Source organism: Thermobia domestica, chromosome 1 (assembly GCF_964235325.1).
Source record: "Thermobia domestica chromosome 1, izTheDome1.hap1.1, whole genome shotgun sequence".
Classification (NCBI taxonomy): domain Eukaryota; kingdom Metazoa; phylum Arthropoda; class Insecta; order Zygentoma; family Lepismatidae; genus Thermobia; species Thermobia domestica.
In genome coordinates this window covers 360,968,529-360,987,856 of record NC_137454.1, presented here as the reverse complement: position 1 = coordinate 360,987,856, position 19,328 = coordinate 360,968,529, and the positions used below count along the sequence as shown (strand labels likewise).

At 36.6% G+C, this 19,328-nt stretch overlaps 1 protein-coding gene across 3 annotated transcripts in view; it reads left to right on the top strand.

The window, feature by feature from the left end:
- LOC145664127 (glutamate receptor ionotropic, kainate 2-like) overlaps positions 1 to 19,328 on the top strand; it is a 333,349-nt gene that overhangs the window by 149,611 nt on the left and 164,410 nt on the right. For all 3 annotated transcript variants that reach the window (XM_081730516.1, XM_081730507.1, XM_081730526.1), the window contains one exon: positions 5,283 to 5,451. In XM_081730516.1, coding sequence (XP_081586642.1) covers positions 5,367 to 5,451 — 85 coding nt within the window. In that variant the 5' untranslated portion in view covers positions 5,283 to 5,366. The remainder of the gene's footprint in view (positions 1 to 5,282; positions 5,452 to 19,328) is intronic.

The following is a 19,328-nucleotide window of genomic DNA, read 5'->3' as shown; positions in this document are numbered from 1 at the left end:
TTTTTATTAAGTTTTTCGGAGAAAAGAGTAGTGGATTAGAAGGAACACAAGTCTGTTTTCTGTGACTAACAAGTATTCTGAGATAGATCTATCCGCCATTGAAACGTTTCGAGATCAGATTGTCTATATCAACATGAATATTCAAGACCAATCAATATGTTGAATATTCATATTTGATGTTGTCGATATCAATATTGGATGTTGTCGATATCGATATTCGATATTATCGATATCGATATTCGATATTGTCGGTATTCGATATCGATATTGTCGATATCGATATTCAATATTGTCGATATCGATATATCTATGCGATATCAATATCATAAAAATATCGAATGTCGATATCGAAATTTCGATATTGCACAGCCCTAGTTGCAGGAGACTACAAGTCTTGCACAAAACAAAAGAAAATAAAAAATACAAGAAAGATAACAAAAATTGGTTCATTTAGAATCATTTTAGAAGTATTATGACTCACTGTCAAACATTTTGCTTTGCTGCAAATATTGTCTGCTGTTACTGACTTTTTATTTTTATTTTTACGAAATATAAGTAAAACTGACAGGGAATGTGGTATTTGTAAATATACGTAGATATGTTATCCTATACAAACATACATGTAAACATAAGTACTATGTAAACACAGAAGAAAAAAAATGTTAACTATGGGTCAAGATGTTTGTTCGTTACTAACAACCAAAACATACACACAATACTTTAAATTTTACTGTACGTATTGGTACAATTCCTAATGCAGGAACACTATTTGCAAATAGGATGTAAAGTGTTTGTTAACACAGGGAAATACTGAATATTCTCTCTCTCTCTCTCTCTCTCTCTCTCTCTGTCTCCTGTGCCTCGCCATTCTCCCTGACATTTTGACAACCACCCACGGGATGTCTTTATTCATATTTCTAACAGTATATTCCATTTCATTATAAAACAACAATCTCTGAATTAATTATATTCCGAGACGAGAAATACGGTTTTCTCATTAAGTCTTCTAAATATTTTTAAAAGTAGTCTCGTCTCATCTTGAAATATTTCTTGTTTCATTTTGTAAATTTATTATACGTACACTTCTCCAAAACATAATTGCGCGACTGAACTTTTCTAAGCCCCTTTATATCATCAGTTTGGCAACGATGTATTTGAAGTAATAGGAAAGGAAATAATGGGGGAGGGGAAATAACGAGACTTCTGAACTCAGCTCACAGTTTGCTGTTAGAAATATTCAGCTCATCTTTTGTTACTTAATGTGTTGATACTTTTAGAATAAAATAGTATCTTGGAAAATGAAAAAAATCGTTTATGAAAAAACATACAGTTTTCGACCGAAAAAAGATCGTGAAAATAAGAAGTTTTAAGCAGTTTGTTATTTATCAATACAGCTGAAAAAAATGAAATCTTTGAGTTTAACGTTCCGCAATTATGTCCATTAGGCTAAGGGAGACGATGATTAAAGCAAATGAGTGATGAAGGAATAATTGGAGGAATGAGACAATGGGACGAAACGGGAGTACTTCGAGAAAATCCACAGGCAAGATGTTGACCATCTTACTAGGTTGGGGATCGAACCTGGGACTCCACGCACCTCAACTAGGAGCTCTACCACTGAGACACCATACGTAGATGAAATTATTGGAGATTACCAGTGCGAATTTAGGCAAAATCGATCAACTATTGGCCAAATATTTACTATTCGAAAAATACTACGAAAAGAAGTGGGAATACAACACCCCGGTACATCAACTATTTATTGATTTCAGAAAGGCTTTACGACTCAGTTAGGAGAGAAACAGTGTACAACATCCTCACAGAATTTGGAATACCCGAAAAGCTAATTAGATTAATAATGATGTGTTTAAATGAATCCCAAAGTGAAGGCCGGGTTTTGTTCACGAGCTTTCACGTCGAGAATGGCCTGAAACAATGAGATGCGTTGTCGCAATTATTATTCAACTTTGTTCTGGAGTACGCTATAAGGAAAGTCAAAGATAGCAACCAGGGCCTAGAGTTGAATGGTATTCAGCTATTCACCAAGTTATGGCGTATGTTGATAATGTAACTTCAAAAGGGAGTGATAGGAAAACAATAGAAAGAAATGCAGAGGTCTTATTAAACGCTTGCAGGGACATGGGTTTAGAAGTAAATGCAAAGAAAACTAAATACATAGAAGTTCATCGGGATCGTAATACGGCAAATTATCGATGCGTTAAAATATCAAATAACACTGTTGATAAAGTGTACTTTGAAATATCTAGGATCAGCATTAACAGACAAAAAACATATTCACCAAGAAATTAAATGCCTACTAAAAACAGGAAATTCGTGTTATTATCCCCTTCAAAATCTCTTGTCGTCGCGACTTCTGTCGAGGAATCAAAAGCTTAAAATATATAAAACGACAATCATGCCTTTTGTTCTGTATGGTTAAGAAACATGATCGCTTACTCTGAGGGAAGAACGTAGACTGAAAGTATTTGGGAACGAGATCCTGAAACGAATATTCGGACCCAAGAGGAACGGGAATGGGGAATGGCAGAAACTTCATAACATGGAACTGTATAATTTATGCGGTTTACCAAACGTTGTTAGGGTCATCAAGTCTAGGAGGCTCAGGTAGGCAGGTCAGGTCATGTGGCCAGGATGGAAGAAAGTAGGGATGCTTTGAAAGTCTTAACTGGAAGACCAATCGGAAGACGACCATTAGGAAGACTTAGGCGCAGATGGGAGGAAAATATTCAGATGAATCTCGAAGAAATAGGAATAGAAAGTAGGAACCGGATCCAGTTGGTTAAGGATAGAAGTCAGTGGAGAACTTTTGTGAACGCGGCATTAAACCTTCGGGTTCCATAGGCCATAGAGTTAGTTAGTTAGTTGTATTTATAGCGAAGAAACTCCTTCGCAACTTTCCTTACTTTTTACGATTTTGTTTATTTTTGCTTGAAAGCGTGTTTTTTCTTTAAGTATAACAAAGTTTTCTGAATTTTCTAAGATAGATTTACTATTTTGTTCTGAAAGTAACATTGCATTAAGTAACAAAATAGGAAGTGAATATTTCAAACAGCGAAGTGTGTTGGGAATACTTCACTACCTCGACTTTCTCTCCTACGAATGTACTGTTGCCAATCTTCCTATTTGGAAAAATTAAGGCACGCAAATATATTTTGGAGAAGTGTACAAAAATTAGTGCCCTGATTTTTGCTTTAATTTTATCTGGAAGTTATTAGAGACCTTTCATGTCACCAGAATTGCAGGAAAGGTGTGATGTAACAACATTTAAATCGTAATTATTATTGGAATATATTGTATAATGATCTGTGTATCTTTAAACGTTGTTAAATGTTCTTTATACAATCGTTTGATTATTTATAGTATTTTTTAAATACTGTTAGTCATATAATACTAAAACAGTGTGGCTTGTAGTATTTCATCTTTCCACAAAGCTTGAATACCTTCCAACAAAAATTTTTCGGTTCACGCCTGGTCTCCCTTAACCTCGAGCTATAAATGTGGGACGTTAAACTAAAAAACGAAAACTTTTGAAAGCGAATCTCATAAAAACTCATATAGATTTCAAACATTTCCTATAAATAATTTTTTTCCCGCTTGATTCTGCTAGTAGTCCAGTAAATGAATATTGGGAACTAGTTACTCCATCGTGTAGGCTCTCCTTAAAAGAACTTTCGGTTACTAAGGACAAAAGGAGAAATTGAACATGTGTATTTGCTTTCCTGTCTTCTACATACGTTTTCCCGAAGATGCTAACAATAGAGTCCCAGTTCATAACGACACAGAGCGAAAGGTGGATTCGTCGTGTAGTCATCGTAAATAATGTTGACAAAAGTGACGACGTTACTCGTAGCGGTTTGGACTGATTCCAAGTTCTAATCCAAGCCACTGTTGTCTCTGTTCAGTGTTTGCCAAAGGACTTCCAAGAATTTCCTATTCAACCATTCTTACACTTTTCAAATCACAATACAATTGTCATATTATGCTGATGGCAACATTAAAAACAGCTGAATATTCTAGTGCACACACTTGACGTATTGTGTCTCGCACTGAAGATTTCCAAATCACAATGCAGTTTTGAATACTAAAAAAATGGTTTTGTCATAGTTGCCAGATTACATATTCAAATAAAAGATACGGGAAACCACACTAAATTTTCTCGCTCTTATTTCTTATAAATTAAATAAAGTTATGTTACAGTCAATACTGAACTGTATTAATTTGCGAAATATGAACAGAATCGGCAGAGCTGTTTCTCAATAAATTCTCAGAACCCCACCCCGAAGTAGGACTTCTGGAGGGGGAGCGGCGAAAGTTTTTTATCTGTCTTTCTCATTGAGCTTTACATATGGTGTTCTACAACTGTACCCCACGGACTACAGACCACTATAATTCTACAAATCAAAATAAAGAGAAAAGGATTTTCGTCTACAGTGGTGAGTTGCACTATGTAGCAACGTTGTACATAAAGAGCTATAGAGTAAATCTAACAATCCATCAAATAGTTACATTTATTTTTTCTAGATGGAAGTTTAAGACGTTGATACTAGCACCATCTATTAACTAACAAACTTTATGGTCTATGGAACCCAGAGGGTCAATGCCGCGTTCACAAAAGCTTTCCATTGATTTTTATCCTTAACCAATTGGATCCAGTTTCTAGTTTGTATTCTTATTTCTGCGAGATTCATCTTAATATCGTCCTTCCATCTGCACCTAGGTCTTCCTAATGGTCGTTTTCCGATTGGATTTCCAGTAAAAAATTTGAAAGCGATTCTACTTTCTTCCATCCTGGCTACATGACCTGCCCACTTGAGCATCCTAGACTTGATGACGCTAGCAATGATTGGTAAACGATACAAATTATATAGTTCCCCATTATGAAGTTTCCGCCATTCACCATTTCCGTTCCTTTTGGATCCGAATATTCGTCTCTGGGTTTCTTCGAACAATAGTACATATACTAATTGGCAATATGAACAAAATCTTGAGTCGTTTCTGCGAAAAATTGTTACTAAAGTGCTTATTTCTAAAAGGAAACTATCCTTCTTGATAGTCATAGCCTCTTGTGAGCTTGAGCATTTCCAATTTATTACAACGTAACATATTATAAGTTTAAAAAAAATTCAAAGGATGATTTCTTATACTCATCATCATTTCTCAGATGAATTAAGATCTTGAGTAATTTGTCACACAAACTCCAATAAATATTACTTTATTCTTAACGCTCTAATGTATTTCTTTTTTACTTTTCTTTCTTTCAGAATGTAGTGAAAAGCATCGTGGTTTAACAGACGCGTGTTTGTCTGGGATTTTTTCCATGGCATCCTTCAAATAGGGATTTAAAAATGGCAACGTATATCATAGTGTATTTAGCTTTAACATCCCGTCTTTTCCTTCTGGGCACAGCGCTTCCTGATGTCATTCAAATAGGTAAGTACATTCAAAAATCTAAAATGAAATATGTAGTACATTTTAGTGTTATGCACAGCCCATTCGCTGTTTATACTAAGATGATTGTCATAGCACATTTGAACTTTTTATAATACAAGGAGCGGTCAAGTTGGATATCTAGGTTGGGTAATAAAGTCATATAATTATCCAGTACTTGTATAGATACGCGGAATTTTTAATCACATCCTGACAGGCTTGCCAAACATACGATAATTCATCGTGATATATGATAATTTAAGCCTTAATGCTACGATAATGCCTATCCAATAATACTTGAATATATGATAATTTTAGAAAGCACATTTTTTCTCAGTTTTTGAACATGCAAATAAATAGTAGTCTATATGTGCATTAAATAATTATAAAACATATACACGGAGGTTTTTGACAGTCATTCCCGCTAAAATAAATAATTAACGATTTGAGAATTGATAAATAGCAATCCTGCAATGATTCTTTAAATTCAATTACGTTTACAAGGTACTGGAAATACTGTTTTTGTTCAGAGTAGTCCTACACTGTAAAAAGTGAGGTGTTGAAACAACACAAAATGACTGCCACTTTAGCGTGTTACTTGTGGGTTAATTCAGCACCAAGCACATCGTCTTCCGAGCATATCAACAATAACTAGTTACTACATGAGAGAATTTGCATTGGTATTTATCGTTTAATATGAGCAAAGCTTTGCGAAATATTTTCGGCACTTATGCCAAGTAACGAATAATGTTCTATGTTTTCTGTAATCTGTCACAATAATATTGTTGTAAACCTGTGAATCATCTGACTTCTGCCATCTTATGTTCATATATGCCAAGACACAAGAATAACAGATAAAGAAAATAGATGGAAGCACAGTTATCTGTGTAACTGTTGTCAGATGATTCACAGGTTTACAACAATATTATTGTGACCGATTACAGAAAACATAGAGTGTCATTAGTTACTTGCCATAAATGCGAAATATGTTTCGCAAAGCGTTGCTCATATCAAATAATAATAAAAAAAAACAATGCAAATACGTACAGCCAGTAACGAGGTATTTCTTATATGCTCTAAGGTGATGTGTTAGGTGTTGACCCTAAACGAAACCTTTCTTAAACCCACTTCATCTTGTTCTATTTCTCGCTACACTTTACTCCGCCATGATAGTCATATACCAGCCCTCAGAGCCAATGGTGGAGCTGCAATAGGTTTTCGACACACAATCCCGTTTCGATCCACTTCCAGAATATGTCATCACCCCATTATACTTTCGTAATATCGCTCTCACTCTTGCTACCATCTATGTGCGCCCTGGCCTCCCTATACTTCATACCTTCTCATACATTTCAAATACTTATAAACACTACATTATTCTGACCGATGTCAACTTTCATAGTCGTTCACACGCCGACCAAACCTCCTTTACTGACTTTATCACAGTCCATACTACAGGCACTATTTTCAATCTTCCTCACTGTACTCACCCTATTAGTAATACCACTCCCAATATAGCAATTGTTTCAAATACCATCATTAATCGTTGCACAATAGATGTTCTGGACTTAATCGGCAGTGATCGTGCACCCATCAAGCTCATATATCATTCAGGTCTGGCTCCTGCATAATCCTTACCTTCATCACGTCTATCATTCCGTTATGACAAAGCCGATTGGTCTCAATATCGTTCTTATCTTGAAAATGCCTTGGTCGATTCCGAACCTCCTACCTCACCAGACGAACTTACACAACATGTAGTTCTCATAACCACTTCCATTCAACACGCATCTGCACTTTATATCCCTCAATCTGAATCAATCCCATATCGTCTAAAACTACCACCACAATATCTAGCCTTAGTCCGTCGATCACATCAATCTTACCGCGAAATTCTTCGTACCAGAAATCCAGAAGCTCTAAGACTTTATCACATATTAAAGAAAGTCCCGTTATCCTATTCACTCTTCTGGCACTCATTTATACGTTCACAGGTTTTTCCCCACAGACTGGAAAGTATCCAACACACTCATGTTTCCCAAACCAGCTAAATTATCGTCAGATGTTTCTTCTTACTGACCTATTCAGTTAACAGCAAAATATTCGAGCTCATTCTTGTGAAACGCCTACACCCATATTTCCTAAACCGTCAACTATTACCGACTCATCAAGCTGGTTTCTGTTCATCCTTCTCTATTAACGATCAGCTACTTTGTCTAACAATCCTCATAACAAATCATTACAACTGTATTCAACCATCATGTCTAGTACTTTTCGATCTTGAAAAATCTTTCGACAAGGTTTGGCATATAGCGTTAATTTATAAACTCATTAAATTTCAAATTCCGATGGCATACATTCGCATCATTTATCATTTTCTCGTCTGTCGCATCTCTTACATTGCTATCTAATACAATTTTCCTCATGTACGGAGTTCCTCAAGGTTCTGCTCTTTCCCCATTATTATACATCCTTTTTGTTGCCGGCCTTCTACATCTTCCTACTGACGTCCACCTGTTTCAATATGCAGATGGTACAGAATTTTTTGCTCTTGGCAAAACTATTCAGGATATCAACCTCTCACTACAAACAGCCATCGATCGTTTCACCCATTGGTGTTCAAAATGGGAAATCACGATTAACGCCACAAAAACTCAAGCTATTGTATTCATACCACCTCGTAAACGCACTAAAGTTCACCGGAATCCATCTCTTCTGTCACTTCATATCCATAATACGCCCATCTTTCCCACACGAACCGTTAAATACTTAGGTATCATTTTCGACCATCATTTAACTTGGAAGCCTCATCTTAATCATGTCACAACTAAAGCCTATAACAGCCTAAATCTCCTGAAATGACTCACCGGCACAACCTGGGGACTAAAAGCACCCGTTGTCCTCAACACATACAAGGCTTTCCTCCGACCCATTCTCATTTATGGTTTTCCGGCATGGATCTTCGCTCCTTCCTCATACTACCAGAAACTAGCCATTTTAGAAAGACATGCTTTCCTTATTGCCTCCCGCATTTCTCATTTCCTATACTCAGCTACCATCCCGAAAGTCTCCGTTTAAAATTCATAACTCAACGCTACACACATCACCATCCTCTACTGTTTGAAACTATGCACCATCTTGCACTTCACTCATCGCCTGCACGCTACCATAATACTCCACTTCATCTTCTCTTTACATTATATTGCTACACAGTCCCTCCAGACCATCTCGATCTACAGATCCTCGAAGACTATCGTTTGCATGTCCATATTCCCCATCTTTTTATATCCTATGCACAGTGATTCCATTTCACTAACAGGGTTCACCACGTCTTCATTAGCCTAGAGCTACCCCTAGGCAGAAGATAACCTCATTCGTCTTTCTAACAAGCTTATGTTGTGTTGTGACGTCAAGTGCACTTCACCTCATCACTCATTTTCATCATGCCTTATGATTTCTCTTTTTTTGCTCTTTGTCTCTTGTATTAAAATTTCTCACTCGTTACATTGTGTTTTCTACTGTAACTGAATGTGAATGTGTTTTCTATCCTGTAAATGTTATGTGAATATGATTATATAAAAATGTGTTTCTACTATTATTTCTGTAGTATAAACTCTGTTGTATTTCTGCTCATGTCTATACCGTGTTTATGTTCCAGCATAACCGTAAAGATGTTTATGACCTTCATAAAGACCTTTCCACGAGAATGATGATGATAATAATAAAGTTTCATAAGTAAATAACAACCCATAGCCCAACAACCGATCCTTCAGTACCGTAGTGATCCTCTCAGCTCCCTTCCCTAAAAGAGGGTGTAGCCCTCTTAGAGGTTCCTAGCCCATAGCTAGCCTTAAAAAAATTGATGTTGAATTGACACACAATTAACATGCTAAAGTGGTAGTCATTTTGTATTATCTCAACACCTCACTTTTTGCGGTGTAATAAGGATTTTAAAAATGATGAAGGCAGTGACGCCAATTTAGAGTTCGAAACTGAAGATTACTACATAACTTTATTATGTATAATAGCTATTATTAGTAGTATTATGCTTGATTGTATAATTATCACTTGAATAACGAATATACGATAATTTTTGTATATACGATAATTTTAAAGACGAAAACCGATTATTTTATGCTCTGAGGTTGGCAACTCTGCATTCTAAATTTATCCATTCAATGGTGATTTCAGATTTTCCTGGGAGAGGAATGTTCAATACGCAAAGTGAGGGAGGTGAATAATAGTACTGAAGGGTGTCCTAGTATGAGCGCAACTTTTGAAACGCCCGCCATTTCTGTTCTAGTAAGATGGCAACACTGAAAGTAACAGGAGTTCCATCTATTATCTTTGTGGTTAGTAGTCACGGAGTCACGTAGCCGAATAACGGATGATCGTAATTTTTTTTTTGTACGGGTAGGAATGGAGCGCTTCGCGACAAAACAACGTGCTGTTATAGTGAAAACATATTACAAATATAGTGAATATTGTGTAGACTGTTCACAAACTCTGATGATGATCATTAGCTATTCGACGCTACGTGACTACTAAGCACAAAGACAATAGACGAAAATCGTGTAACGTTCAGTGCTGCCAACTTACTAGAACATACATAGCGGGAATTTCAAAAGCTGCGTTGTTTCTGGGACACTTTTTTTTTTTTTTTACAAGAATACACTCATTCTTCATGTTTTTGAACCTCGATTTAATGAACTTCAGAAGCAACGAACAACATCTAGATTAGCCAATTTAATCTGAAAGTCCTTATTTTAAACTAAAAAAATATTGAATTTTCTGCATTATATTGAATATCTACAATGTGCAACGTCTTCTAGATTGTTAGATTGGAAAATGTACTGGATTAAAAGTGCAGTATTGTATTTTTCTTCTTTCTTTCGTAATGCAATTGTGGGTTGCAGACGTAGTGTCGGAGCTTATGCACAATGGGCTCTCGAGGACAACCATTGCCCCCTTTTCAGTCCGATAAAACAAGGCATAAGATTATGATAGCCCATATTTAGCATGATTATAGGTTTATTTCCGCAGAACAATTCCCCTCCGGGCCACCGCCTGAAGTCATCTCCGTATCTATCCACTCTAGATTCGTATTACCAAGCTTTATATGTACACACACACACACACATATGTACATTTTTATTAACTTCTGAGAAAAGACAACTAATGACTTGGTAGCTTCGTTGGATACGCCATTTATGTAGTCGGTTGCTTGTGTCATAAGTTGTGAGATTTACTGCATGTTGATCAGAATGTTGTAGATTCCCCACACTATATTTTTTTAAAATATACAATGGGTGTCCCAAATTCACACAAAATTTGAATTTAGCGCCATTGGTGCAGCAAGGTGTTGCCAACAGGAAAAAAAGGACAACGTGACAGCTGACAGTTCAGGGTAATTAAAAATGGAGTGCTACACGAAAGAACAACGCGATCCCGTTGTTGAGAAATATTTTAAAAATAATGAAGATTTGGCAGCTACATTTGCAATATTCCTATAAAATATGGTCGGAATAGTGATTTATCTTCATCAACTGTGAAGAGATTAATTAAAAAATTTAGAGAGACTAGATCAATTTGAGATCCCAGTCTAGCTATTGTTCAGAATCAATAAAAAAAATTACAAGTTTAATTATACAAGTTAATTAATACAAGTTAATTATTATATTATACAAGTTAATTATAAACCTGTATTTTCTATCAAAATTACTTCTTGCATGAATTTTAGGACACCCTTTATTTTAGCTCGAAATATTTTTGTCTTCTCTCGAAGCCAAGGTTCTCTCCTCGAAAACCGAAATATCTCATTTTGAATTTTAACCCTTTCAGACCTGATTTTTTGTTTACTCTCCGGTGTTATTGTTATTTTGAATTATTATTCTTTATGACTTAACAAATGAAATACAACCGTCAATTTGTTTGCGGATGTCATATTTAGAGAATTATGGACGAAACATTTTGCGTGCATTAGGGTTGAAATACGTATGTAAAATAAAAATGGGATTAATCGAACACATCATTGTGATCTATATAGTTTAGAAACTCAAAATACATCACTAAAACAAAAGGAGAATTTATTGAAAATAGCTTGTTTCGCCAAGAATAAAACAGCCTACGTGGGTGAGCTTTGTCCATTGTGATTGCTCCTGCAAGTAGTCTACAACAAATGTGCAATGCTTCCTGACAACAGATTAAAACACCACAGAAATAGTGGAAAGTGATTTAGAAAAGTTCAAACAATTCTGACATAAAAACCCAGCCATTTAGAATCCTCCAGAGTAATTATATATATTAAGCTTAAAACTTAATGTACACAAATGTGACCACCAGGTCTGAAAGGGTTAAGACGAGACAACTCCTGGATACGAAACACGAGGCAAAACTTACATTTACCTTCGAGAAGGCATTTCTCGGAACAACTGTGTGTCACGCCCATCCGTAGAGGATTAAAAAAATGTAAAATAATGAAAACAGAATAGATGATCAGCCTTAAGAAACTTTGATCTGAAATTATAACAACGCTGTAACTACTAAAGATAAACCTAAAGTTCGTGGTCCAAATTAGGTGATTTTATCTTACAGATTTGAATCCGGATCTACAGAGACTTCGTGCAAATTTAGCAGAGAATTCGTTACAGAGAGGTTTCCTGTGACTTCACTGTCTAAATAGCAAGTTCTTTAAGTGTGTTTGTATGTCTAGAGGAAATGTCATTTATTTCCCAGGGACGGGAGAAGTAAGAAAGTTAGCACGATGGAAAATGAAATTACCCGCGTGAATTGACATGACGTGTCGGACAGATCTCGAGAAGTTATCACCCAGCACACCAGCTGAAGATCAAATGTAATAAATGACTAAAGCTCTCTCGACTCTTCAAAATGTTGAAAGCAAGAAGAACGTATTTATTATAGAAGTTCTGAGGTAACGTTTCTCAGAGAATCAACGTTGCAGATGAGAACATAATAAAATATAAACTTTTTAATCTTCGTCTCTAGTAATTTAAAATATAGTAAGAAATAGTTGAGTCAGTTAATGCAGAAGGGGCTTCAGTCAAATATAGTCTTGAAAAAAAAAGCACTACAGTTTTGAAATTGTAAAATCAAAATAAGCCAAGTCTTTTCCATGTAGATAACAATTACATTAATCGAATGCTGTATAGGAAAACCATGCTCATTGCCATGGTAAAGAAAAAAAAAATGGTTTCCTCTGTGGACTGAAGCCCTTCTTGCATGTATATTATAGACGAATTCCTGCAATCATGTAATTTTATCTAGTTATTAATTTCTTGCTCTTATTAATCATAAAACTGTGCAAAGACGTTTCCTGCAAGGTTCCAGACTTTGTAGGTCTACTAACCGAATGGAGCGAAATAAATAGCTACTGCCACTAACATATAAAACAAATATAATTCTCCATGCTGAAAGGGCTCAGTCACTGACTCAAGCCCATGCTGACTAGAATAATCGAAGTTGACATCTGTTTATAAAATGTTAAACCAATGAAACTGAAGGTCTTTATGCATTGAAACATAGTGGTACCCAATAGGAACAAAATCCGATGGTAATTGAATTTCGCCATTTTTGGTGACTTAAGCCCTTTTTGTACGAACAAATTCAGTTACTTTTTATTGACTTCTACTTTTAAGAACAGAATATAACAGTAGCAAACTACCCTGTTGTGGAAAAGAAATCATCTTTCAATGATTTTTTGAAAAGCTAATCTTGATTATAACTACTCATTGCACTTACTCCCCGTAACTAAAAAACTATCTAACTAACTCTATGGCCTATGGAACCCGGAGGTTCAATGCCGCGTTCACAGAAGCTCTCCACTGACTTCTATCCTTAGCTAACTGCATCCAGTTTATACTCTGTATTCCAATCTCTGCGAGATCCATCTTAATATTGTCCTCCCATCTGCGCCTAGGTCTTCCTAATGGTCGTTTTCCGATTGGTCTTCCAGTCAAGACTTTGAAAGCGTCTCTACTTTCTTCCATTCTAGCTACATGACCCGCCCATCTAAGCCTCCTAGACTTGACGACCCTAACAATGTTGGGTAAACCATATAAATTATGTAGTTCCTCGTTATGAAGTTTCCGCCATTCCCCATTCCCGTTCCTCTTGGGTCTGAATATTCGTCTCAGGATCTTGTTCTCAAATACTTTCAGTCTATGTTCTTCCCTCAGAGTAAGTGACCATGTTTCGCAGCCGTACAGAACTACAGGCATGATTATCGTTTTGTATATTTTAAGTTTCAAATTCCTCGACAGAATTCGCGACGACAAGAGATTTTGAACCGAATAGTAACACGAATTCCCTGCTTTTAGTTGACATTTAATTTCTCCGTGAATATGATTTTCCTCTGTTAATATTGATCCTAGATATTTGAAAGTATCCACTTTATCAAAAGTATTATTTAGTATTTTAACGCATCCATAATTTGCTGTATTCCGGTCCCGACGCATGTATTTAGTTTTCTCTGCATTTACTTCTAAACCCATGTCCCTGCAAGCGTTTAATAAGATCTCTGCATTTCTTTCTATTGTTCTCCTATCATCTCCTATTAAATTTACATCATCAGCATATGCCATAACCTGGTGAATACCGTTCAACTGTAAGCCCTGGTTGTTATCTTTGATTTTCCTTATGGTTTGGGTACAAAACCTCGCGGCCAGAACCTCGCGGCGACAACCTCGCGGACCAAAACCTCGCCTGGCCAAAACCTCGCCTCCCAAAACCTCGCCTGGCCAAAACCTCGCGGGCCAAAATCTCGCCGGGCCAAAACCTCGCGCCCCAAAATATCGCCATACCCAAAATATCGCCTGACCAAAATGTAAATGTTCCAACAGATGATAAGGATGACGGTATAAAAGACGCTGTTTCAGAAGAAGTATCACGGGTATTTGACCAAGTCCCGCGATACCATATGAAAATTCTATTTCTGTATTAGAGGATTTCAATGTGAAGGTAGGGCGACAGGATGTTTTTAAACTGGTCATAGGGAAAGAAAGTCTGCATAAGGAAAGTAATGACAACTAACGAGGTTAGTTTCGTGAACTTTGAAACATCCAAAAACTTAAAATTTTAACAAAAATCTAATAATATCTATGAAAATATGAAATAATATATGAGTTTTTACGACGTCCCTTGATTATGTCCTATAAGTTAAAGGAGACGTAGATGACCAGGATGAAGGAAATGATCGAATAAAGAAATTGGAAGGAAACGGGAATAACCCGAGAAAGCCCACGCACACGATGTTTTGTATCTTCTTCTTCTTCTTCTTCTTCTTCTTATTATTATTATTATTATTATTATTATTATTTCTAATGTGGAATTGCATATTAAGAAACACATTGGGTAAATTTTAAAGAAAAGTTTCATTCGCGGCGAGGTTTTGGCCCGGCGAGATTTTGGGTGGCGAGGTTTTGGCCCGGCGAGATTTTGGGCGGCGAGGTTTTGGCCCGGCGAGATTTTGTCCCGCGAGGTTTTAAGCGGCGAGGTTTTGGCCACGCGAGGTTTTGGCCCGGCGAGATTTTGTCCCGCGAGGTTTTGGCCGGCGAAGTTTTGGCCAGGCGAGGTTTTGGGCGGCGAGGTTTTGGCCACGCGAGCTTTTGGCCCGGCGAGATTTTGGGTGGCGATGTTTCGGCCGCGAGATTTTGTCCGTATCCCTTTCCTTATAGCGTATTCCAAAACGAAGTTAAATAATAATGGCGACAACGCATCTCCTTGTTTCAGGCCATTTTCGACGTGAAAGCTCGTGGACAAAAATTTTCCTACCCGGACTTTACTTTGGGATTCATTTAAACATATCTTAATTAATCTAATTAGCTTTCTCGGTATTCCAAGTTCTGTAAGAACGTTGTATAATGTTTCTCTCCTAACCGAGTCGTATGCCTTTCTAAAATCAATAAATAGTTGATGTACCGGGGTATTGTATTCCCAATTTTTTTCGAGTATTTGTCGAATGGTAAATATTTGGTCGATAGTTGATCGATTTCGTCTAAATCCGCACTGATAATCTCCAATAATTTCATCTGCGTATGGGGTCAGTCTTGCTAACAGAATATTTGAAAGGATTTTATAGGATGTTGACAGAAGAGAAATGCCTCGATAATTATTACAGTCAGTTTTGTCGCCTTTCTTGTGGATTGGAACAATGATTGATTCTTTCCACTCTTGTGGCAATTCTTCCTTGTTCCAGATAAGGAGAATGAGTTTGTGTATCTTGTTTCACAATTTTTTGCCTCCAGCTAAAATTAACTCAGCCGGAATTTCATCTACACCCGGAGATTTGTGTTTCTTTAATTTTTTTTATAGCGGTTTCTACTTCTATTCGGTTGGGTTCTGGAATATACGGTTCTGCGGTGTGTATCTCCTTTTCTCCACGAACACTAGTTTTTGGTTGCGTGTTAAGCAAATCGTCAAAGAAATCTTTCCATCTATTTAAGATGCTATCCGTGTCAGTGAGAACTGTACCGTCAGATTTCTTTAATATATAAGCACGAGGTTGATAGCCTTTCTTAAATTCGTTGATTCCCTTATACATGTCCCAGATGTTTTTATTTTTACTATTATCTTCAAGTTCCTTAATTTTAGCTTTCAGAAAATCGCGTTTCTTTGTTCTAAAAGTTTTGGAAGTTTCCCGCTTGATATCTGCGAAATTTTGTGTAGTCATTTCATTCGGATTTTGTAGCCAGCGTAATTTTGCCTGTTTTCTCTTCTCTGCTAGTTTTATGCATTCCTGGTCGAACCATGGTTTGTTCCTACGTACTTCCGCGTGTCCCAATTTTTCTTTTGCTGAAATTTTAATGCTATCTCTAATTTCAATCCAGGTATCCTCAACACTAGTGCACTCCGAATCTTCTAAAGCCGAAAATCTATTCGAAATTTCAATCTGGTTTTCCTCTCTTACCTGGCTCTCTTCTAATTTCTTTAAATTGAATCTCTCCGTTTTCGGACAATGAATATTACCTTTATTCAACGATAACCTCTCTCGTATCTACCAGGTAGTGGTCAGTGTCACAATCAGCCCCTCTAAACGACCGGACATCAATTATGCTAGATTGCCTTCTTCTATCTACTAAAACGTAATCAATTTGATTATGTGTTTTCCCGTCTGGTGATGTCCAAGTGTATTTATGAACGTCGCGATGTGGGAATTTTGTACTCTTCACGATTAGGTTTTTGGATGTTGCAAAGTTCACGAGTCTAACACCGTTGTCATTACTTTCCTTATGCAGACTTTCGTTCCCTATAATCGGTTTGAAAATATCCTCTCGTCCTACCTTCGCATTGAAATCCCCCAATAGAATTTTCATATGGTATCGCGGGAGTTGGTAAAATATCTGTTCCACTTCTTCGTAAAAACTGTCTTTTATATCGTCATCCTTATCTTCCGTTGGGGCATGTACATTTAAAACAATATCACACCACCGTCCCTTAAGAGTAATAAAAGAAAGTCTGTCAGTAACAAATTCAACCCGTTTAATTGCTGGTAATATACGTTTATGAACGAAAAACCCTGTTCCTAAGTGGTGATTTTTATTTCCTTCCCCGTAAAAGAACGTAAAATTTCCGAAATTCTCAGATCCATTTCCTTACTCCCCCTAACACATTTGTTAAGCCCAAGCCCAAAATTTGGTGACCAATAACTCGGAAGCTAAAGGTCACCACTTGACTAAATTTCAAATGTTGGTAGATCTTAACAAGCTTAATATGTGTGTGAAGGTGTGAAGTCATTTGGTTTTTGAGTTGGATGGCAAAGTGGCGTAAGTCAGTTCTGAGACATTGTGAGATATTGAGACATTTATTAGAATCGATATAGAAACGGCGGACAAAACTAGTGATGGACAGTGGAAATATTCCCAGTGGGAAGGAATTTAAAAAATGGGAATATTCCCGGTTTTCCCCCTGGCCTACAAATTTCCGGGAAGGAATTTATTTCCATTTGTTTACTTTATCTTCCAAATTATAAGAACCATATGAAAAATTACTTTATTTTAATATATTATGATTTACTTCTAGGTTTTAAAGAATTTGGAGGTTAAACACTTAAATATTCTTTGACTGTACTTTATATAACTAGTAATATGATTTTTTAAGTTCCATTTCCATTTGCACTAAAAAGTAAGGTAATTGTAATAATAACACTAATATTGGGGGGTGAAAATTAGCAAAAAGTAGGATGATTTACGGAAGAAATGAGTTGATAGTGGTGTTCAAGTAGTCAAGAAACTATCGAACACAATTTTCTTCAGGACAGTAGGGGATTTGTAGAAACCGTAAAGGTAAGTGGAAGTGATTTATGTGAGAAAAGGATGTGAATTGTTGGTAACGAAGATAGAAAACAACGTGCCATGCGGGGCTCTAACTCGCCTTCACTCGCTAACGCTCGCTCTGTAGTGCTTTCTGAATTTAGTGTTGGTAACGTAATTTAACGTATGAAACCATAAAACAACCGCATCGGAATAGAATATCGCAAGAAAGTAGGTGCAAAAGCTGGCCCCCCAATGTTAAACAATAGCCAAAATTAGCAAAGTACTAATTTACAAATGATGAAAAGGAACCATTTTGTAAAGTAATGTAGAATTAGGTAGAAATAGAGATGAAGTACTATTAATAAACCCTGAACCACCGTTAGTAATAGATGTCGGTCCGTCACCTCTCTCTGACTCGAATTTCTGACCACAGGTCCATATGAACTTGGTTCCTTATTTTGATGTGAGGAATCAAATTTCCAAAATATTATGACAAACTTTCTGTAACACCCTGTATAAGGCCTCCGATAGGAATCTAAAATGAAACTCTTGAGTCTAACGTCCCACAGTTATGCCCGTTAGGCTAAGGGAGACGATGATTAAAGCAAGTGAATGATGATGGAAGAATTGGCGGAATGAGCATTAAAGTAGGAAACGGGAGTACCCCCGAGAAATCCGACAGAGACGATGTTGTCTGCCACAAACTTACTTGGTCGGGAATCGAACCAGGGACCCACGCACCAGAGGTAGGCACTTCACCACTGCACCACTGTGCTCCCCCATAGGAATGGAGTCCGAAACCACGTTCGGTTCGTATAAATTATGCGCGCTAGTCATTTAGTCATGATGGAACATGCCAAGTTTGAAGTACTATAGTTCACATTTCAATAACCTCTACTTCAAAGTTAAATTTTTCCTCTATTCAGTGTACACTAAATGAAAATAGAATATTAACATGTTGTATCGCGCAATTGCAAGGATTTCTTTTTTTAAAAAAAGAAGTAATGTAGTAGTAATAGTTGTAGCAGTATTAATAGTTTGCTCTTTATAATGATGTCACTAGAATGATTAATATCCCATCCAGTGAGCAATTACTTTTTCTATCTGCCTTCGTCATGGCATGTATGTCATTGTTGGAAATTGTTACCCCCTCAGAGGTTGAACAGGCCATAAAAAACACTGCCCTGAGTGTTCAATGAGATGGGAGGGTTCTGACGGCAGTTAACAGCTTCAATAAGCGGAAAGATTTATTACAGGACAGGATATCAAGAGAGATATGATACAGCAAGCAACATAGAGCTGCATATTATATGTACATATATGTATATACGTATATACACTATAGAACGAAAGAAACTCTGCTCTGGATAATGATAATGTTTTTTGCATGTGCGAGGCTTTCGTGAAAAATGACTACCCAGATAATCAATTACACAGGAGGACTCAATACACATATTCACTTCCTTTAATTAAATTAAATTAAGTTTCAGATACCACAATGTATACGTTATGAATTTTAATTATCCCAACTTTCACAATTACTAAGTTAACAGATGCTTATCATCTCCCTCCCCCCTACCAGTTGGTTTAATAGTTTCCACAACTTATAAA